Source organism: Gobius niger, assembly GCF_951799975.1.
Source record: "Gobius niger genome assembly, chromosome: 1".
Classification (NCBI taxonomy): domain Eukaryota; kingdom Metazoa; phylum Chordata; class Actinopteri; order Gobiiformes; family Gobiidae; genus Gobius; species Gobius niger.
In genome coordinates, this window is record NC_136852.1 from 18456183 (window position 1) to 18477240 (window position 21058).

A 21058-nucleotide genomic window follows, 5' to 3' on the forward strand; every position below is an offset into this window, starting at 1 on the left:
ACATATCCCAGAAATTACCAGAGGCGGAAGAAGCACTTAGAGGTATTTTATTTAAATGCAAGTCATGAAGAGTTCTCAGCATTATGGTAATACGTAAAGTAGTTGAATAAAACGTACCTACCTCCACTCCTACTGTTATAACTATTACTAACAATCCAAAAGCTACCAGGGCCATTGTTATTTCTACATTTAACTGGAATCTTATTTGTATCATGTTTTTCAGACGATACACCCAATGCGCTTAGTAAAAGAAAAGTAAAATGTAGGCATTTTTCTGTGGGATTTTTGAGTTACGTTCTTTTAAAAACATGCACTTTTGAAAATTACTTTGGGCACTGGAATGATCAGAATGAGTCTGATGAAGCTGCCTGGGCATTAAAAATACAGAGCAGGTGTGAACCAAGCATTTGAGAGCTTTTTAGGATGAGGCACACTGATTACGCAAAATGCTTAACTGAAATACATTTTCGGACACGCTTTACATGATGAATTTAATTTTATAACATGGACTTTGAAATCTCAGAGGGGCTTCTCTGGTTATTTTCAGGTCAAAATAACAAATAAATACATACATGATGAAAGACCCCCCAATCATCCCATTAACAGTTGTATTACCCCCAGAGGGACTACAAAAAGGATTTATTAAGGTAAACAAGTTACTTAGTACCGCTTTATAATGTCCAATAGTTTATGATTACTGCAAATCCCATGATGCTTAGCGATATGGCATCTCATTCCCGAACTCTATAGTAGTCCACCTCTGGTTAACCCAAATTAACTAAAGTTTTCTTTACAGCGCCATCTGCTTAAAGCCAACACCTCTAGAGGCTAATGTGCCGCTCTTATGTAGCAGCTAGCTTCTTTAGCGCAGTAACACCATCTAATTGACATTCAACTGAGGCAGCTGGAGTTGCTATCGTATTAATTTCCTGTCACAACATAATTGACAGTGATGCCACATATCAATGGTTTAACAAACACAAGCCAATTGCTCGCTCACTTAGCAGGTTACAAAAAAAGAAATGGTCTAGGTTTAGTGCGCTTTTGTTTCGTTTTTCGATATGTTTTCTAATTAAGTATGAATAATAATGTCTCGCAATCACGGCGCGCTACTGCCATTTCGCACAGTCACTCTCAATAATTAAGTCAAACTGCAAATTAAACCAGTCTGGTGGTCTCCTGCTGCACCGTCGCACAGCCTCTAGCACCACCCTCCTCTCTCCCCTCGCTCTCTCGCCTCCATCAGCCCCCCACCCAACCCCCCCCACCCCGCGGTGCGCTGATTAGCCCTGTCGCTAACCCCCGAAATAAAATCATCACGCAAACAAAATGGAGGGCAATTCAGGTGTGCGGCATTACTAAGGAGGGCCTCAAAGCGAAGTCTCATCAGGGCCCTCCCCGTGCTATATGCCAGGCAGCTTTTTTGCGAGGGGGAGATATCTCGACCCCTCGCTGTGGATGGGACTCAGCGGGGGAAATTGGCTGGCTGTCTTCGTGCCTTTACTGTCTCCACTCCATCAAAAGCCAGCAGTAGGGGACCGCACACACTCCTAAACTAATGCTAAAACATCAAGCGGGGCATAATGTTGGGAGGCTATATGCCGTGGGGTTTGGGAGGGGGGTAGGGGGTCGTTTTTTTTTCTGCAGCTGGAGGTAGGAGGGTATCTGGGTATCGGGGAAAAGATTCTCATGTGACAGCATTTGAAGTGGGGTTGGGGGGCTGCAGGGGGGGGTTCTAGATTTGGTTCCCTGTGACCGTATGGCAGGCTGATAGCTGAAATGTCAGTGTCTGGGAAGAGGGAAATTGGCCATTCAGGGAAGAGGGTCTTCACAAAGGCCGGGATAGGATGTGGCACATATAATATCTAGGCGAAACAAGAATTCTCTATGGGCAATTTCCAGCCTGGATGACTCGGGGCTCAACATTATGAGGGCTGAAATATGAGTGTGTTTTTGGAGAAGGCCATATTTTCAGGGAGCATTTGTGTCGCGGAGGAATTCGATATGAGAAGATTTGACCATAAAGTGAAACAATGGAGGAGAAATTGTTTATCCGCGCCTGCTTAAACATGCTTGCAAACATGACAGCGAAGAAAGAGGTAATGGGGTTTTCTTTCGCTTGGCTATTTGCTGTCCAATTCGGTGTTAAAAAACGAGAAGCAGAAAGAGAAGAAAGGTAAAATGCGGTAAGGTAGTTAAAGCTAAACTCTATTTGAAATGCAATGTAAAGCTCGGCCTTTCATACGCCAGTGTATTCATGTTTCTGTAGGACTTTTGACATTTATTTTGTTATGGCAGCGGTGCACCCATAGATAGACTGCCAATCATTCCAAGTATCCAATTCACCACAAACTCGCATTGTATAAATCTTAGAAACCAATGAATTTGCAGCGGCTTCATAGTTATATTCCAAGGCCGTCCAAGTGAGTTTAGAATACGTGCGCTCGTAGTTTGTAAATCCATTGTCAATTTGTCTTTTAGATTTACCGAGGAGATGCCAATGTGAGTTAGTCGGGGGAGAGAGAAAAAGCAGTTGTAAAGCCGCGCCAAGGGCTGGAGTTTGAGTTATATAACATCAGGTGAGCTGTCCCACCGCAGACAGGAGCCAGGGGGTACAATTCACCCCTGTCCCCTCTCGGTCCAGTCCAGTGTGCTGTTTAAAAGGGCCAATGATGCGGGCTGGGATTTACACTGCCTCACACTCGTCTGAGCTGCCTGTCATGAAAGGTCATTAGTCTGGCTAAATAGAAAAGAGCAAAGTTCAAAAACCTCAATAATCTCCTCTGATTATGATGATCTTCCACTGTTAGTCAACTCCATTCACCAAAAATCAACGCTGTCTGTGTGAAATAAAGTATTATCTTATAAATGTATGAAAATGAACTTGCTGCCGCTATTGAATGATTGTATACAAGCATGAGACAGTGTCACTTTCCAAAGCTGAATTGGACATATGGACTATATTCCTATAAAGCATTGCCAGAAACAGAATATTTAAGATCCTTCATTATATATAAAACAATAGGGAAGAAGTCCCTCTTTGAGCACTTGTAGCAGATGTGTTTCTCTTAGGGCTGGTCAATATGGCAAAAATATTAATAAAACGTTTCCCCTCATATGATCAATCTTGATTTTCAATTCAAACGTTTTTCTTATTTGACAAATAAATCTTAATGTTATTAATTATTAATTCATCATTTATTGAGGTAAATAAGGCGTAACTACTATAAATTGTTACCAAGTTTCCATTTAAATCCTCTTAAGTCCACACTGTAAACAGTGACAAGTTCGTACTACTCAAATAGACTGACGAAACTGATTACATTTAAGAAAATTCAGTACAAAAAAATAAATCTGATTTTCACTTAAAATTTAAGTTTTATTCACTAAGATAATGTTTTTATCATTAACCAAAAACCTTCAGGTACACAAAACTTGTAAGAAGGTTGTATTGCATTCAACACGTTTCACCATTAAGAAAATACAATTATACTTACTATTGACTTTGAGCTTTATTTGCTTTTACTAAAAAACTAAAATATTCAAAGTCAATCTAAACTAAAACAAGTAACATTTTTTTTTTTTTAATATTAGCTTCTTTATTGCGCAATTTGCGTAATACAGTAAATACAACTTCCTTGAACATTACATAAGTGCATTCACACTGAAGTGAACTAACTGTCACACGATTGGCTGTAGACCCAATGATTAAAAAGTTCACTGTGCAATAAATACAATGTTATTATAGATCTCTATTAATAACACAGTACTTACTTTGTGAATTTCTATTTTCAGGAACACTTTTGGTCTAATTTGATGGATTGGGGGAACAGGCCAAAACATTTGCTGGAACACTCTCATTAAACATCATTGTATCAGATACATTTTTTGCCGAATCCTCCTAAATATTTCCCGAATCCTTTACCCTGAAAAACTGAGAATTGGGGGAATGCGTTCCCCCAGACGGGGGATCAAATTAAGCACTGATTGCACAGCCCTACCTTATCTCACAAAGGGAAAGAAACGGATCCAAACAATTTTTAGCTCCAAATTCACAAACTGACAATTTCTTTATCCATTACAAACTTTCAGCTAAATGTCAAAACCTAATTGTTATTTTGCACAGAGACCGGCCCACAAACGAGCCGCTGCTGCTGGAACAAACACACCTTCCGTTTAGTGGGGGATTTTCAATTGTAACATGAGCTGTGAGTGGGTCGGACCGGGAGTGAGGGATAGCGCCTCGATGATGTAGGGCAACATAAAAATAGCACGCCATTATCATGCTAACAGTAATCCACATGCACAAACACACTAATTAAGCCCACATAGCACACATGATTAGTCTGGGACAAGCAAACCTCATATGAGCCACAACGCAATTTTGTCTGGCATTAAATCCTCCGGAAAAGAGGGGTGGGAGTTGGAGACATGATTATTTGCAGTTATGAGCACCTTTTACCACCTCCTGTGTCTCATTATAGTGAACCTGAGTCACAAGCTCCGCAGTCACTCAGCGCGCGGCATTGTGTTTAAGGGAAATAGGTAATGCATGTGATAAGGAAGTTGCTAATTGAAGAATATGCTGTAGGCTGGATCCACAGGGCCACCATTCTTCCAAATTTGTTCTGTCATTTGCAAGAAGCAGAAAAAGCAAAAGAATAAATTAATTTAGCTCATGAATAGTCATACAAAAATGACCAGGGGCAATTCAGTGACAACTTCTTTATCGGGAAGTAATTATTTGAAAGGCTGTCAGTTGACGTTAACAGCATATTTTTCATAACATTTCAGTCAGGAAATCTGTGATTAATTTGGATAAAACTTGCAAAATCAAGGTTATGTGAAATTGAAGCATGAATAACTTTACCCGAGGAGAAATGTTATTTAATGTTGGTATGGAGATGATCAGGGGCGTTGATGATGAACAACGGGACAAGCCTCTGTGACTCAAAAGGTGGCTGGTCGAACGCAATAGGACGTTATGTACAGCATAAATCATGTATGTTTTCATATCACTGAAGCCTATGGCCAGGTGCACATAATGGAGTCTCGGGGGCCGCACCAGCAAAACCAAGGTGCACTGTCGTATCTACAAATCAAATTAACCTCAGTTCAACCTTCAGAGTGTTTAATCGGTTTAGACAGGCCTGTGAGGGGAAACCGGACCATGCAGCTGTTTTACATGTGGTCATGACAATGCCCTACACATTCGGATAAAAAAAGCTCCAGCATATTTTGGAGATTTTTTTTTCAGTTTTTCTTGTGAATGTCATCAAAAAACATAGTAATCAACAAAAGTTTGGGTTCGGTCTTTTTCTCCTTAAAGGTGCATTATGGAACATTTTGCGCGGAGAAGTTACCCAAGCACTTTGGTATGCCGGGTTAGCATGGCGCCTTTACTTTCGATCACGGTGGCCTCTACTCAATAGGTGGCGTTCACAATTTAGAATGTCATAATATCAGGTGGAGAGCCGGGGCAAATACAACTCTATGGGAGGAATACAGTTTTTATGAGAAATCTCTAAAACGAAAATTAACAAATGTTTTTTCCTCATCAGTATTTTACAGTGATTGGATTTCCCAGTTTGTCACCACTTTTGGACGCATTTCAGAGAAAATAATTGGATTAGTTCAGAGAAGATAATGAACTTTTAGACAGTTTTTGTTTCATGTGGAGATATCAACCAAAAACAAAGACAAAAAAAATCGACAATTCGCCAGTTACCACAGTTACCATAGCTACCATAGTTACAGCCATAGAATTTTCAGTTGCCCTCCACCTCAGTTTTAAATAATCAAAAAATAAAACAATATGGAGAAAAATCTAAACTTTCTCTAATTATTCAAAAACGATAACAAACGCTGAAATATGAATATAGTTTTCTACTAAATAAAGAAACAAAAACATGAGGAGCAAAGTGGTTCAACAGCACATAAATACATAAATAACGGAGAATGCTAACTTGATGCTTCATGTTAGCATCGGGCTAATGCTAACTGTTAGCTAGCGCTAGCTACAACTGCCGTTTTTTTAACTTCGACTGAACAATCTGCTGTGAGAAAATATCCATATGGGCCCGATTTACACTTGACTTTCTTTGTTTGTGGTAAATAAGTTCATATTCCACAAGAAAATGGCTAAAAAAGTGTAAAATTATGTTTCTCTAAAGATCCAATTTTCTCTTTAGAATGTTGTGATGTCACGTGAATGCTACCTATTGGTTTATAGGTTTTCTGGTGAGGGGGTCCATCAGCAGTGAAAACCTTCCAAAACAATTGATTGTAGTGTCGTCCTAGAGAACACTGTGATGGAAAGTAAATTTCATACAGCCGCTGGGACACTACAAGGTCAAATCTGCACACATCAACTTTTTTTTGCATTAAAAGTTACATAATGCACCTTTTACTGACTATTCTCCATTTCAGCACCTTCAAGGACACCTGTTATAACATTTCAAAAAGTACTCTAACAATGTCTTTTTGGAATAAATTACTTAAAACAAGACACAGCTTGCACTTTTACACATTTATGTACAACATCGCACCTGTTCACCTTCAGTGTCCGTCCTTAATAAGAGGCCATTTACAAGGCTCAGTACCTTCATGAGGTGTGACTCAGTTTGACTGCAACATCACACCATTTGTGACAAAGGTGGTTTTTACACTTGAGCCTTGTGACCAGGCTGTGAATACTGAATAAAAATTTAACATGTCATTTAAAATCAAAGCCATGCAGCCTGGATGGTATACAATACAAATCTACTGTAATATAAAATGGAGACCTGAATGACACCTGGGCATAAATCTTAAATCTCCATGTGTCAAGTATTCAGTCCCTGGTTACCTTGTTAAAAAGCTGCATCCAAACACACTTGTTTTTCTTCTCCGCATTTTCTGCCTGTGACCAAGACCTTGTGCCTCCATTAAAATCCCATTCAATGTCTGCCCTGCAATTGCTGAAATAGCGTGGATGACACAAGCGATACAAATGCATTTATTTTCTCAAATGTGTGTTTCCAAACAGCAGCCATTAACATTTGCTTATCAGTCAAACTAAAATGTTAAAATGATGTTTTTTGACACACAGTTCATGGTTGTCAAACGCGAAATAAACAAGCTTATTGAGTGATAATTTGAAACAACATTGCCAATCATGAAGATTTGTCACAAAGCCCATTTTCAACAAAGGATTTCTTCAAAAACACACTGTCTGGGTCAGGTTTAAGCTCTAAGTGCCATATAATGCCAAGCTGTACCGAGATGATGCACCCTGGAAACATTTTCCTTAAGTGCTGCTGCTGCCAAAACAAAAATCATGCTTGTTTACAACAACATCACATTTTATCAACATCATACTTGCTGCGAGAAAATAGAAGAGGCCTGAGTTAGATTCTTTATTAACGTAATTAACTTTTGTAAATCTGAATGCAGATATATGCAACACCCATACACCCATCTACGACTATTACTGTTCTTTCTTTGGACCACCTCGATAGGTATATTAGTCTGTTGTATTTCCTTCACTGTGTAATTAGTGTTACCTCCTGTGACAGTGTCATGTGGGTGCACATTTACACAGTTCAATACGGTATTTAAAAAATTCCTTGTATTTTGAAGTCAGTGTCGGCCTATTGTTGAGCATTGGTCATCGGTAAACAATGTTCTCAAACGCTGAATGAACAAATTGCAACATGGGATAAAATACAAAACGTTTTTCTAAGCAGCAGGGTGCAGCAGCTGTGAGCAGAGATGACTAGACTTACCCAACAATGGCCTGTTTCAAATCACAACCAAAGGGAAAATAGGACTTTAAGGTCCAGGCGGTGTGTACTCGACAGCGTTACGTTACATGGTTGTAAATGATGAAGTCTGGACACTTCAAACACATCCCTCCCGCTGTCCTCCCTCAGGAGCTCAAGGATCTTTAAACATTAGAGCTGTTTGTACAAAGTTTTCAGATCGCCAAATAAGTTTGTTCGCAATGACCTTGTTCCACCATAAAACTTTTTACAAGACTCTATTTTGATTATTTTTCCAATTTTGTTTTGATCCGTTTTGATATTAGGTATTTTTAGGTTGAGCCTTGCCCAGTGCCGCTAATGCTGCCTGTATTGACTGAAGAATTAGAGAGTTTTCATTCCGTGGAACAAAATGTCTGTGGCATTTACTGTCCTTGGAGAGTTGACCCATGGCTGCCCTTTAGTACAAATCTATTCAAATTCAACGCACTTTGTATCAACAGATCCACGGCCAGTCACACATGAAAGAGTCCTTCTGATTCCGTCTCATGGCCAGTGAAAGAAAGCAGTAAGGACGGTAGTGCGGGTAATGTGCCAGTCAGATAAGAGTAAAAAGGGCCGCAAGAAAATATTTTGACACATTATTGAACAGTCGTGTTTTTGGAGTCTAAACATTTTGTTGCTTATTTCTTCAATGGTTCTTATTTCTGAATTTCATCTCGCACTGTTGTATTGCAGCTTCTCCAAAATCAGTTAAATGTGTCTTAAATGTTGCGTGTGTGTTTGTATTATGTTTGAGAGCCACCATTTCTAAGCTTAGGACTGCGCCAGGGGTGTCCCATTTCATTTCATTTCATTTCATTTTATTGAGAGCCCCATGACTGATTACAAAATGTACTATGTTAACAAATGAATAAGGGGAGTAGTAAAAGTGAGAAATTCATAATGAGTTGAGCAATACATGATTACAATGTAATGCAGGACACGGCCACAGTAAGTTTACAGTGAGGGATTTAAATAACTTAATGCAACATTTTTTTAATGCATGAAAACCTATTACTATGCACCTTTCCTTTTTCTTTGATGTAATTTACATATTGATGATCATCATTTTATTCATTTATACTTTCTAATTCAAAAGGTACTTGTTTAAAGAAAAAAGAATCAAACGTAAACAAAAAATAAAAGGCAAGGCAATGAGGCAATTTATACGAATGCAATTGATAATTTTGTCATTAAAGAAAGATAAATACATAACTCAATGATGACACCTTCACAAATGTGGCTGATATTTCATTTCAGGATAGAAAAATTCTCAAATTAGAGCATATCTTTTATCCCAGAAACAGTCTGTACAAACTCCTCACCAAGCAAAACTAATTGTTCTTGTATTTTATCAACATCCAGCTCTATAAAGCCACTTCCTGCAACAATAACAGAGCCAGCAGACACTTTATCCATCACTTAGTGCTAGTTGGGCCCCAATAGCACACTGGCACAACAAAGCTGCAACATATTTCTCAAGCTTTATGGATTTGCTAAATGCAGCCACCTTCTGTGATTTTGAGCTCCAAGTTCTTCCAATACTTACTTACATGTATGTATTTCTTATCTCATTTCTCCAGTGGGCCAAAGCCACGTTAATCTAGTTTAGTATCTGCTATGCAACAATGTGAAAATTGAACACAAAAAAAAAAGTGCATACTGGTACCGTAGACGTAGAGGATGTAGTCGTCAAAGGCCTCCCCCACCGCATTGGAGGCCACACAGCGATAGGTCCCGTTGTAAGACTTGTTCAAGTTCTCGATGTACAGGTCTGAGCCTGTGACCACGGCGTGAGGAGGAACCTCTTCATCCACTCTCACCCAGTTTATCTGATGAGGACTGGACACAACAGGGACAAAAGGTAAACAGTTTGAGTGATCATTATATTATTTTCTTTGCATTCTAAGAGCCTGTAACTTAAAGGTGCACTATGCAACTTTTTATGTGGAAAAAAAGTTGATATTTGTGCATATTTGACCTTGTCGTGACCAAGCGGCTGTATGAGTGGTCTGCATAGATACAGACGGCATCTCTGGAATCCCCCATATATGGTCATGTTTGAAAACAGTTAAGGGGGAAAAAAATTTGGAGAAATATCTAAACAATTATTCAAATTATTCAAAAACTACTTAAACAAATGCTGAATTATGAATATAGTTTTCTACTAAATAAAGATACAAAAACATGGGGAGGAGAAAAGTGGTTCAACAGCCCATAAGTACATGTTAGCATCGGGCTAATGCTAACGGTTAGCTAGCGCTAGCTACAACTGCCGTTTTTTCACTTCTACTGGACAATCTACTGTGAGAAAATATCCATATGGATCCGATTTACACTTGACTTTACTTATGTGTGATAAATAAATTCATATTCCACCAGAAAATGGCTAAAAAGAGTGGAAAATTGTGTTTCTCTAAAGATTCTATTTTCCCTCGGTGAAGCCAAACCCCCTTCTATGACAAGATGCCGTCTGTATCTATGGCGCCTTTACTCTCCATCACAGGGTTAATTGTTTGGAAGGTTTTCACTGCTGACGGACCCTCTCACCAGAAAACCTACAAAACAATTTATCCTAGAGCGTTGTAGAGACCACCGTGATCAAAAGTAAAGGCGCCACGGTAACCACCTATACAGCCACTGGGTTACTACAAGGTTAAACACACACTTTTTTTCCTCACATAAAAAGTTGCACCTTTAATATTGAGGTGGAGACGGTATTCAAATATGTCAAAATGCATATGCTTTGACCTGGTTAATGGTTTATGTCTCTGTAAAACTAAACTACTAAACCTATGTCCACATCTTAACTGCCAGTAAAGTTTAACTAAGGTGAGTATCCTTTTCACTACAATATAAAAAGTGGTGGGATGATTCAATCACACAGGTGCAGTTGCTGTCTGCTGGAAGGACTTTAAGCCACTGGATTAATATAGTTTCTGAACCTAATCCTTAACAAGAAATGATAAGTGGATTTTCTTTCAAAAACAGTGAATTGCCCATAGAGTTATATAGGCCCTTTCCCTTCTATCTGATATTATGATGTCAAACTCTAAATGCTAGGAATGCTGCCTATTTTTAATTCATCCTCTACTCACTTCTTATTGCTGTTATGAAATAAGAGTAAATCTTATATTGCATCAATGAGACTTGATGCATGATATATAGAGAGCAAAACTTTAATTAATAGCAAAGTACGAAATGTTCAGTGAATTGGCAGAAGAAGTTGTACGAAAAAGGACTTTGTGATCCTTGTTGTCTTTGAAATTCAACAGGGGTTGCTTTAAATGACTTTTCTTTTCTTTTTTGCACCGCACAATTACACAAAATGCACTAAAGCGTTCAAACTTCAAGCTATGACAAAAAAAATAAAAAATACCCAATGCACTCACTGTGGTTTCCCTTCTGCGATGCATGTCAAATCCAAGTTGTCTCCCTCTCTTGTCAGGCCTTCAGGATATGTCACCACAATCTTCACTTCGGGTTTATCTGCAAAGAAAGGCACAATACTCCAGTGCCCCGTGTTGTAACACCGCACCTCTCCTTGCACCCGCAGCTAAAGAGTACAGTACGGGCGAATAATGAAGCGCGGCGCGGAGGGAAACTCGCACAAGAAGTGAAATAGCCCAGAGTAAAACATAATGGTGGATAAGGTGATTATTCCATGTGCTCAGTAGACACACTTTGGGTCTACACTACCTTACAGCGAAAACGATTTTTTTCTCCCCCCCCCTTCTTATCAATGCTCACCAAAGATTACCAAAATGTCAAGCGGCTCCAGTCAAGCTTTCTCTTTTTTCCTTGAAAGGTCAAACAAAACAGTTGTCTATCTGAAATAAATTAATATTCTACACAGCCTATAAAAGGGTACGTTAACCTTTCCTTGATGCTGAACAGTGTAATGCAGTCAGTATTACCGCGACAATCACAGCACTATTTAAAGCTGCACTGCCTGAATCGCAAATCGTGAAAGTTGAAGGTGAATGAGTAAAATCTCTCAGCTGTTGCCTCAATGTTTGTTTGTAGCTCTGACAGACTCTCCTTGAGTCCATTAAAAGCACGACAGACTTGAGGCGGACCGCCAATGCTAATGCTATGCTAACTTAGCTTCTGAATTCCTAGTCTTGCTTTTGAGATGCGACAGCGCACATGGTCTGCCAAATAATACTTCCCGCACAGTGCCCACCGTGCAAAAATTGTTTATTAGGATTAGGTAGATCAGGCAAATTGCTCAGCAAAAACAGACCTGTCGCGTCTCAAAAGCAAGACTAGGAATTCAGAGGCTAAGTTAGCACAAGGGTAGCTGTTTCGGTCTCAGGGCCGAGACGTTTCGGTCTCAGGATCAAAACATTGACCTGATCCTAATAAACTATTTTTGAAGGTTGGCAGTGTGTGGGAAGTATTATTATTATATATGTTATATATGTACGCTGGGATTTTCCCTCATCTCTTACACACCTGCCTCTAGTAATTGATGTGCGAAGTTTCTCTTCTGTTTTTCTTTCACAAATGACACTTTTAAAATGTGGATCTATTATGCCAAATGAAGGTTACTCTACTACAAGAAAATATCTGATTACCTTTAAAGAACACCTACATTCTATTTGACACCTAAACAAAAGCTGATGATTTTTTTAGTTGACTACAATAATGTACACTTGGAGATTTTTGAGCTTAGTGATCACACAAACCCGCTTCAAAGATGTTCAGGGCCAAACATTTTACCATTAAATAGTCTAAAACGAACCATTCATGTGCTTAGTTCACAGTTCAAAGAGTCTTTTAAATTGATCTAAAAAGGAAGTCATACAAGTGTACTTTTCTGTCCTTTTCTTGTTTACAGTTTTGGAGTTCTTATAAAATGGCAAGGTTAGGGAAGGACAGGTTTGTGCCCATAGGCAGCATTATGCTCTGTGACTGACAGTCTCCAATCTAAAAATAGCCCTATAACGCTGATTCCAAAAGGGAAATGAATTCAAAGTGTTTTTTTCCTTTGGGTCATGGCTGCATTATAATATGCCAAGTCATATACTCTATACAAGTCTCAGGTTAATTGTGCTTGGAGCCTCTGAAGGAGAGGTCTGTGGCAGTGCATTCAGCTCCTTGGTGTATGTGCATCTCTCGGTCACTTACATAGCACGTCCAAGTGTCTTTGAGCCAGGAGGTCCTTTACAGCCGGGTGGTCAATGATGCAGTCCACTGGCACTCCATCATCGTCTTTGGTGACAGAAAACCTCACGCGGCTGCTGACGGTAAACATCCTGTCATACGTCTCCTCCACAGTTGTCTCTCCTGGAAAAACACCACAGGCACAAGACGGAGAAAAGTTAAGTGCGACTCCGTTCAGAAAACAACCTTCAAATCCTGCTGCCTCACAGACCTGCAGTGACCGTAATGAGCAAATACCAGAGATATTAGAAGCACATTACCTGTCTAAGAGCGCTGCTTTGAGATGGCATTTACATTTAATTTATGATTCACAGATGTGGAGCCTGAGCCAGACTTTAGTGGATTGTGACGGGCTGCGGGCCTTCATTTGTGACAGGAGCGGTGAGGAGCGTGGGGTTATATCAGCCCGATAATGAATGCTGTGCAGTTTGAGACTGGGGCATTGTTGGGGCTCACCCTGCAGTAATCTGCTGCCCACTAGGCCCTAGGCTGTCAGAGGGGCATTCATTTAGAGAGCATTACAATGCCACAGGGGCGCGGCATTAGCTGCAGTGCTGAGTCCGATGGTTTACTCGCACTTAATGAAGTGAGGAAATAATTACAGCCCCACTCTGACCTGCAACACACTTCCATTTCAGCCACGTCACCAGGGAGTCCGGTCTCAAGCCAAAATACTGTTGTTCCACGGTGGATGATCACCATCTCCCTCTCATGGGCCTCCTGATGGAAATGAACCCCATGTAGCACACGAGCACAGCCATAGAGTGGACAACATAACTTTTACTACATAACGTTTGCAGAGGCGGGATGTGTGAGTGGTCAGTGCGCTGCAGGCCATTAAACCTGACTGACTGTGGCGGCTGAACACGATCTTTAAAACACAGCAGATGTTACTGCCATGTAGGAGCTATAATATTCAAATGGGACAAAGGGAAGACAATGCTACGTGTGAACTTGTTATGACAATGTATAAATCAGGGGTTAGCGTGTGCAGAATGCCATTTAATATTAGCATCAGATACTAAATGCATGCATGAATCACATAAAATCTAGTCATCGCCAAATACATCAATCCAACTTGAATTTGAATAGATGTTTGATTTATTATAGAGCCTCACCTTGAACTGCTCAACTGTGGTAAATAACAAAACCAAAGGGACGAACTAGCTTCTAATCAAGTCAAGAAGAATTCCCACTCAATGTGCTAATTGAAAAAGTCTTCCTGAATAATTTATAAGACAGAAAATATCTCAAATGATGTTACAACTTGTGAAGCCACTAATTCAATTCTGAAGATCAAACCATCTCAAAAAATTTTGTCATCCACCAAACGCCTGTCAATTATCAGTGTCATCGCAACGTTGACAAGAAAAACAAGTGTGATCAGGTCGAGGAAGGACTCCAATCTGAATGCAGAGGAGACTGGAGTGTTGCAGCAGAGATGTCAAATCAAACGCTCTTGTGAGCATCAACTACTGATCAATCCCAGTGCAATCAAGCATAGCCGCTTCTCAGGGTGACACTGTGCTGCCGCGCGTTTTAAGCCCAGCCTTTTGCCTGCCAGCACAGTGCGCCAGCGCCACTGATCCTGCTGTCTGTAGCTGCCACCGCTCGATGTTCAATAAAACTGTCAGCAGTGAGTAAAAATGTACTCCAATACTACCCCGCAACACTCATATCAATCGGGTACCAATAAGTTTTGAAATTTCAGAAATATTTTCCCCCCTCACAAATTCATTTTTAATACAAAACTGTGCTGGAAAAACATGTTGGAAATCCAAAAATGATACAATTTTGTTAACTGAGTGAACTTGAAATTCAAATAAATTGTATTATTGATGTGGTAAGACACTACTCCAAACACCACTCCAAACCTAGAGAGTTTCTAACAGCAAAGAAAGTGTAATATTTTGGCTACTTTTCTCATTTACATCGATTCACAACATTTTAGCACAATTTGCCACTTACTTTACTCATAACCATATATCACTGCTGTATTGAAATATCATAACACTTTTGCCTTAGCTCTATTCAAGAACAGCAGCACTGTCGTTTATGGTAAGTAGCCTTTTCCCACCTTGCGCGCAGAGTCTCACACAGCTCGAAACCCTGTAGGCCAGAACCTGCCAGTATGATAAATGACTGCTAAACCCACTCGCACATTTGAAAGTATGTTTAAATTAGCCAGCGCATTTCTTTCTGGCTATTAAGGACTTTCCATGGCGGTGCCCTGAGACAGAGAGACAAACATGATCAGAGACATTGTATAAAAAGTGATGCGATGTTGCGCCTTTAATCCTGAAGCGTGGAGGAGCTAATGAATTGTTTCGAACTTGCATAATGAGTAGTGATTTGCGTTTCCTGGGGTGTGGGGGGGCCATGACACTCGGGCCCTGCTTTTATGTAGCCGCTGCCGTTATGGATTAGCCCTCTCAGCGTGTCAGTGGCATTTTGCTGATGCGACCGTCCTGTTGTCTCACTCTCCCTTACACAACGATCAACAACTTCCCAACACAAATCGACTCTGACTCCTGCGGGGAGCACTGGAGGCACAGATGGCATTTAGCTCCACATTCAGTCTTGTCTAAATATTTCATCTCCCGACAAGCCAAACCAATCCCCTCCGTTCAAATCCTACACATATACAGCATAATGACGCGACAGAGGATGGCCACTTGTGTAAATATAATATGGATCAAATAAATACCTCCCCTCGGTGAGAGTGGAGGCAGGGAATAATACAGACCCGAGAACTATGAAGGGTTTTTCACCGTTCTGGATTATGTGGCCATCTTTAGAACAGCCAACAGACAGCTGAAGGCTCCAGGAGGAAGATCATATCATGGATTAATAACTATACTGACATAGAACTTTTGCTGTATATACAGTATAAATTATACGTCAATATCACTGTAGCACAAAAGAACACATGTATAAATAATGATGGACAGTAGATATTTAAGAAAACCAACGCACACAAAAATCTTATTTATATCCAAATACTGGTAACACTTTATTTTACACTACCTTGATACATGGTACCCAACTAAATTTAGTACAATGTAAAGTGCTATGTAACAATCTGTAATAACTTGTACCTACAGGTTACAAACACAGTGGAATAATGTGTATTAGTACTTTGGAGGTACATAATGTAATAAGACATAAGACCCTTAGGGTTAGGACTTAAGATCAGGATTAGAGTCTGGGTCTTATGTCTTATTCCATTATGTACCACCAAAGTACTAATACACATTATTCCACTGTATTTGTAACCTGTAGGTACATGTTATTACACATTACATTGCACTTAATGTGGCAGGTACAATGTATCAAGTGTAGTGTAAAATAAAGTGTTACCCAAATACTTAATTCTGTCATTCAACATAACAGCCCAGCATGTATTAAAGCTAGGAGCTGTACTGCAGCCCCCAGAGGAATCCTGGAGATGGAGGATAAAGGAAGTGGACAGACCTAGAGCATGTGAAGCAAAGTACAGCAGGCTGTTATTGCACTGACCTGTCAGTTCCTCCTCCCCCTTCATCCATCTGATGGAGGCAGCGGGTTTACTGCCTATGGCCGTGCAGGTGAGCTCCGTCTCGTTGCCCTCGCTCACCAGGTCCTCCCGGCTGTCGATGATTGGGCTGCCGGGCGGTACTGTCCCACAGAGAAGGCACAGACACTTGTAAGAATACTGACGACCATGTTGTATTCTACTGCTGCGAGCAGTCTGGTATTTTAAAAGAGCATTACAGGAAATTATTCTATAAAGCCACACAATCTGTCATTATAAATAAACATATGAAGAGTTCATTTGCAAAAACAGAAGTGCCATTGAAGAAAATCTGCATATTCTTGCACATTTCTCTTTACGTAGCAGTGTTTTTCATGACCAGGTCTGTTTTAGTGCCATAAAAACATTAAGTAATTTAATCAACTTAACACAACTTTAGCCTCACAAGGTCACCTGTAGAGTACAGTAAATCAAAACAGAGATATCTGCTTTTGCAAATGAATTCTTCACATACTACAAGGCAATACTGAAAAGCATTCTATATTATATATCAAGAGGTTTTTAATCTTGGAAATCAAGACTTACAAACTCAGAACATGTTTTGATATGTTGTTGCCGAATATCAGACTCATTAATATGGTGATTTCTTGTAATGTATGTATTTTACGCATACATAAGCCATGTGCGCCACAGACTGTGCTGGACTGCTCCCTCATCGCCTTCTGTGTCACTATCACTGGCTGTACCCCTCTCACACTCACTCTTCAGTGAGAAGTCAGCAGGGTGTTTCACTTGAGGACTCTTCACGGCAACCCTTGGTTCAGAAATACTGCAGCTATGTTTCAATTGTACATCTCGTGTAATTACTTTAAGTGCTTTTAATTCCTTTCAATCCCCCAGGATGTCTGCATGTATAATAAAGCTTAACTAGAGTCATTTCACTGCAAAGCATCAAAGTGTACCACAGCTGACTCTCAATGGGGACTCATTTGGAGCAGCCAAGTCAACATTCACCGGGATTCACAGAGTCAACACAGCTGCCAGAACCGATACGGTCGGAGCCATCCGCTTCAGCATCTGCTCCTTTCGTAGCGACTTTGCCGTCGAGCATCACAAGGACCTAATTGGCTGACATTTTGTTTCACTTGCAGGAGATGAATCAAAGATAGCTATTCACTTTATATAACTGTAAGTGGAACAATGCAGTGCTTGTGTGTAGGAGACTGTTGTTGGCACTTCCTCAAACAACCTTGCACCTACCCAAGACAGTGATGTCTGCGTAGGCTTCCTGAGGAGGATCCGTGTAGAGCTGGCACACGTAGCGGCCCTCGTCCGAGAGTGACACATTGGACAGAGACACCCGCAGCTCGTTGTCAGAGAAATTCACCAGCTGGAACCGGGCGTCCTTCAGAGCTGTGGGCACACAGGCAGAGACAGTGAGGCCAGGGAGGGACATGGACATAAGACACTGCCAGACGGACGACACGAGAGGTGAGCACAAAGAGAGAAAAATGACCAAAGAAAAATGAGAACACGCTCTGAGAGGAGCAGTGGAGGGCTGCCCTTTTGTGTGCTTTCTCCTTAATTGAGTAGAAGAAAAGTGAGTTTCAAAATGATTCATACAAGTTGATTTATAAAGTAGCTTTACAGTCCACAGAGCACTCACAGACACGGGGAAGTGTGAAGAGTGCTCATGAGGACTCCTAACAAGCTCAGAAAGTCCAGGAACTTAAAATGGGCTGCTGCTGGTCATGGATGGCTGCAACAAGCTAACATATTCCAGGAAAAGAAGAGGCATTCAAACATACATAATGAATTAAATCACAGCATGGAGCGGTCCAGCCCCTAACTCAGAATCAGACTGTCTGAAAACTGTGTTCTAATGCCTTAGTGGATGGCATTTTCTTTAATGTTGTCAAAGTGGGTTAGACGTCTATCCGACTTTTTGATTTGGGTCAGCTCTTTCCTTGAGCTCTTTTACATAAACATTCTGGACTGATTTGATTGGGGGTATTTTTGATGTTTTGACCTGACGCTTCATCAAGACCTCTCTTGACGTTTTCAGCTGAACAGACTCTACAGAATTGAGGCCAGTGAGCTGATGTTTCGGTCAGGCTTTAGACTTGACAATCCCAGTCACTACAGAACATGTTATTACCTTAGTCACATACTCGAACATGCTCAATACAGTATGTTCGAGTATATAGCAGTGCTCTAACAGTGCTCTAACATGCATACAGCTGTATATAAAAGAGCCCAGAGAAGCGCAGATCACTCAAACTTGGGAAAATGTCAAGTAGCAGCAGTCGAGCTGTGTAAATAAGTTACCACAACAGTGTAATTGTGCTCTTAACTTCGCTTAAAAAAGAACAAAAACAATATTACTTCAACGCTCACGTGTGATTTATTGAGTGGAAGTTCAAAGTAGAGAAGAGGCACACAAACAAGTGCAGCCTGTGTGCCCACGTCTCAGTCTGTGCCTAACACATGTTGAACAGACAAAGAACTGTGAGCCAACACTGGGCCTTTGTTTCACTGACCACTCACAGTTGGTTGACCTTGGCACGCTTCACAAAGACCACAGTTAAATTCAACAACTTTTCACTAACTCGTTTGGCAGATAAAACCAGCCACACCAGACAGTGACCAGTCTGTGAATCCGAAAAGACAAAAAAAAATAAAAAATAAGGAGGATCTTCATGACAAATGGTAGACCGACCTCAATATGGGGAAGAAAAAAGAAACATTGTCGCCCAAAAGGAAACTTTATAATATTGAAAAAAATTGTGAAGCTTTTTAAAAAATCATACCAAAATATAAAAGTTGATTTTTCGAAAACAGAGCAAAACAAAACATTTTTGGCCCACAGAATTATTATTATTATTATTCTTTTTTTGGTAATACCAGACACATGATCATGCCTGGGCTCATTTTAAATGTGTTGCAATTCAATGTTAATAGCAACAATATTAACAACATAAAAAAAAGTATAATGCAATTGACTTTGAAATAGTCATATAATTATGTCGAAACAATCTGGCCCTTAAAAAGTCATTTTAACTCCATAGTGCTGCATACATCATAAAAATGAGAATAATTTAATTTAGCCTCTCCAGTCATTTAAACAATACAAACTAGTAGAATAAATAAAAGCAATAATTGTTGAATCCCTTCTGCGACAAATTTTTATGTGCAAGTATAATCCAGTAATGGCATAACGAGGATATAATTCACTCTCACTTCACTGCTCAGTGGTCATAATGTTCCGCTAAATCAGTGTATATCACAATAAATCTTGCATGGGGGAAATGCAATTAACAATTCAGAACAAAATATACTTTTGCCTGAGGCCCATGGACGCCTGTGACATGTAGTGCGGCGTGCTCTTGTTGCCTGTCAGTGAAGCTGTTCGCACTAGTTGCAGCTGGAACTCTGCTCTTGTCTCCTGCGCGTGTCCCGTGTAGCTGCTGTTTACTTCCTTGTACATAAAGATGTGGGGCGCAGTGTGGAGCGGGCCTGTTGACAGCTAACAATGCCACTGGCGGAGGGGGGTCCCGCGCAGGCACGAGTCCTCCAGGAACACGGCCCAGAATAGCAGCCGGACCCCCCACCCACCCCGCCCCACCTCCCCCCACCAAGACAACAGACAGGAGCCACAGTCAAACAACGCTTCGGCTGCTGTCACCAAGCTGCCATAAAGACGGATCTAATTGTAGATAAACCAAAGCTTTTGTGTTGGTAATTGGCAGTAGCACTTCATTGATTAAGGCAGAGCAAAATGACACAGCCTATTTTAAAACGCATATGGAGCGGCTCGCTGCAAATAAAAGGCTGAATGACTAATGCGGCCTTAACAAAACAGGCTGATATTGATTGTAACAAGGATGTCAAACTTGATTATTCATTGTTGTGTTTCATTTAAAGCCTCTTGCCTTTCAAAACACACATCTCTGGTTATGGTGCGACTGTATCTGCAACTGCAGTGTATCGTTTATCTATATTCCTCAATTACACTCGCATAACTTTTTTGATAATCTTTTACTTTGCAAAGTGGAACTGAAGAAGACGTCACAGGTTGCAGCAGTGAGGAACAGCTGGGATGTGATAGAGACTGAAATAAGGAAGGTCCTCATTCACCTTGAGTCTTGGCGTGCGTCCCAGTCACAAACAAGTAGCAAAAGCAAACCCAAAATCTCAAGCTAGAAGTAGCACATATGCTCATGCATAAGCATAATGTTCAATATCCTAATCTACGAGATTATCGTAAAATCGAAGAGTGACAAGGACGCCAAAGCGCTCCCATTAGGGAGGCACTGTGCAGTATCTCATATTAATCTCAACGTTTTCTGGGCCTAATGACTTGTGAAAATGAGCCAAAAGAGTCAAGGACATAAAGTATAAGGTTTGCATGGACAATTGAATGCAAAGATTTACTAAATTGGTTAAACTGCCACATAGCCACAGGGAAGCATTTAACACATGACTAAATCAACCTATTGTGATGGTTATTACACTGGTGTTATGTGCTTTGGCCTGGACTCAAACTTCAATACTCTGTAGTTCAAGGGTAAATGCTCTGATTATCCACAAA

General features: G+C 40.4%; 1 protein-coding gene across 3 annotated transcripts in view; it reads right to left on the reverse strand.

Annotated features, from left to right (window-relative positions):
* Positions 1–21058, reverse strand: part of cadm1b (cell adhesion molecule 1b) — a 130502-nt gene that overhangs the window by 16040 nt on the left and 93404 nt on the right. For 2 of the 3 annotated variants that reach the window (XM_079557195.1, XM_079557194.1), the window contains exons 4-8: positions 17728–17880; positions 16473–16610; positions 12918–13076; positions 11177–11273; positions 9454–9626 (exon numbers count right to left, since the gene is read on the reverse strand). In XM_079557195.1, the coding sequence (XP_079413321.1) occupies positions 9454–9626; positions 11177–11273; positions 12918–13076; positions 16473–16610; positions 17728–17880 (720 nt within the window). Of the gene's footprint in view, positions 1–9447; positions 9627–11176; positions 11274–12917; positions 13077–16472; positions 16611–17727; positions 17881–21058 lie in introns of all 3 variants that reach the window. The other variant, XM_079557193.1, reaches the window with a different exon arrangement.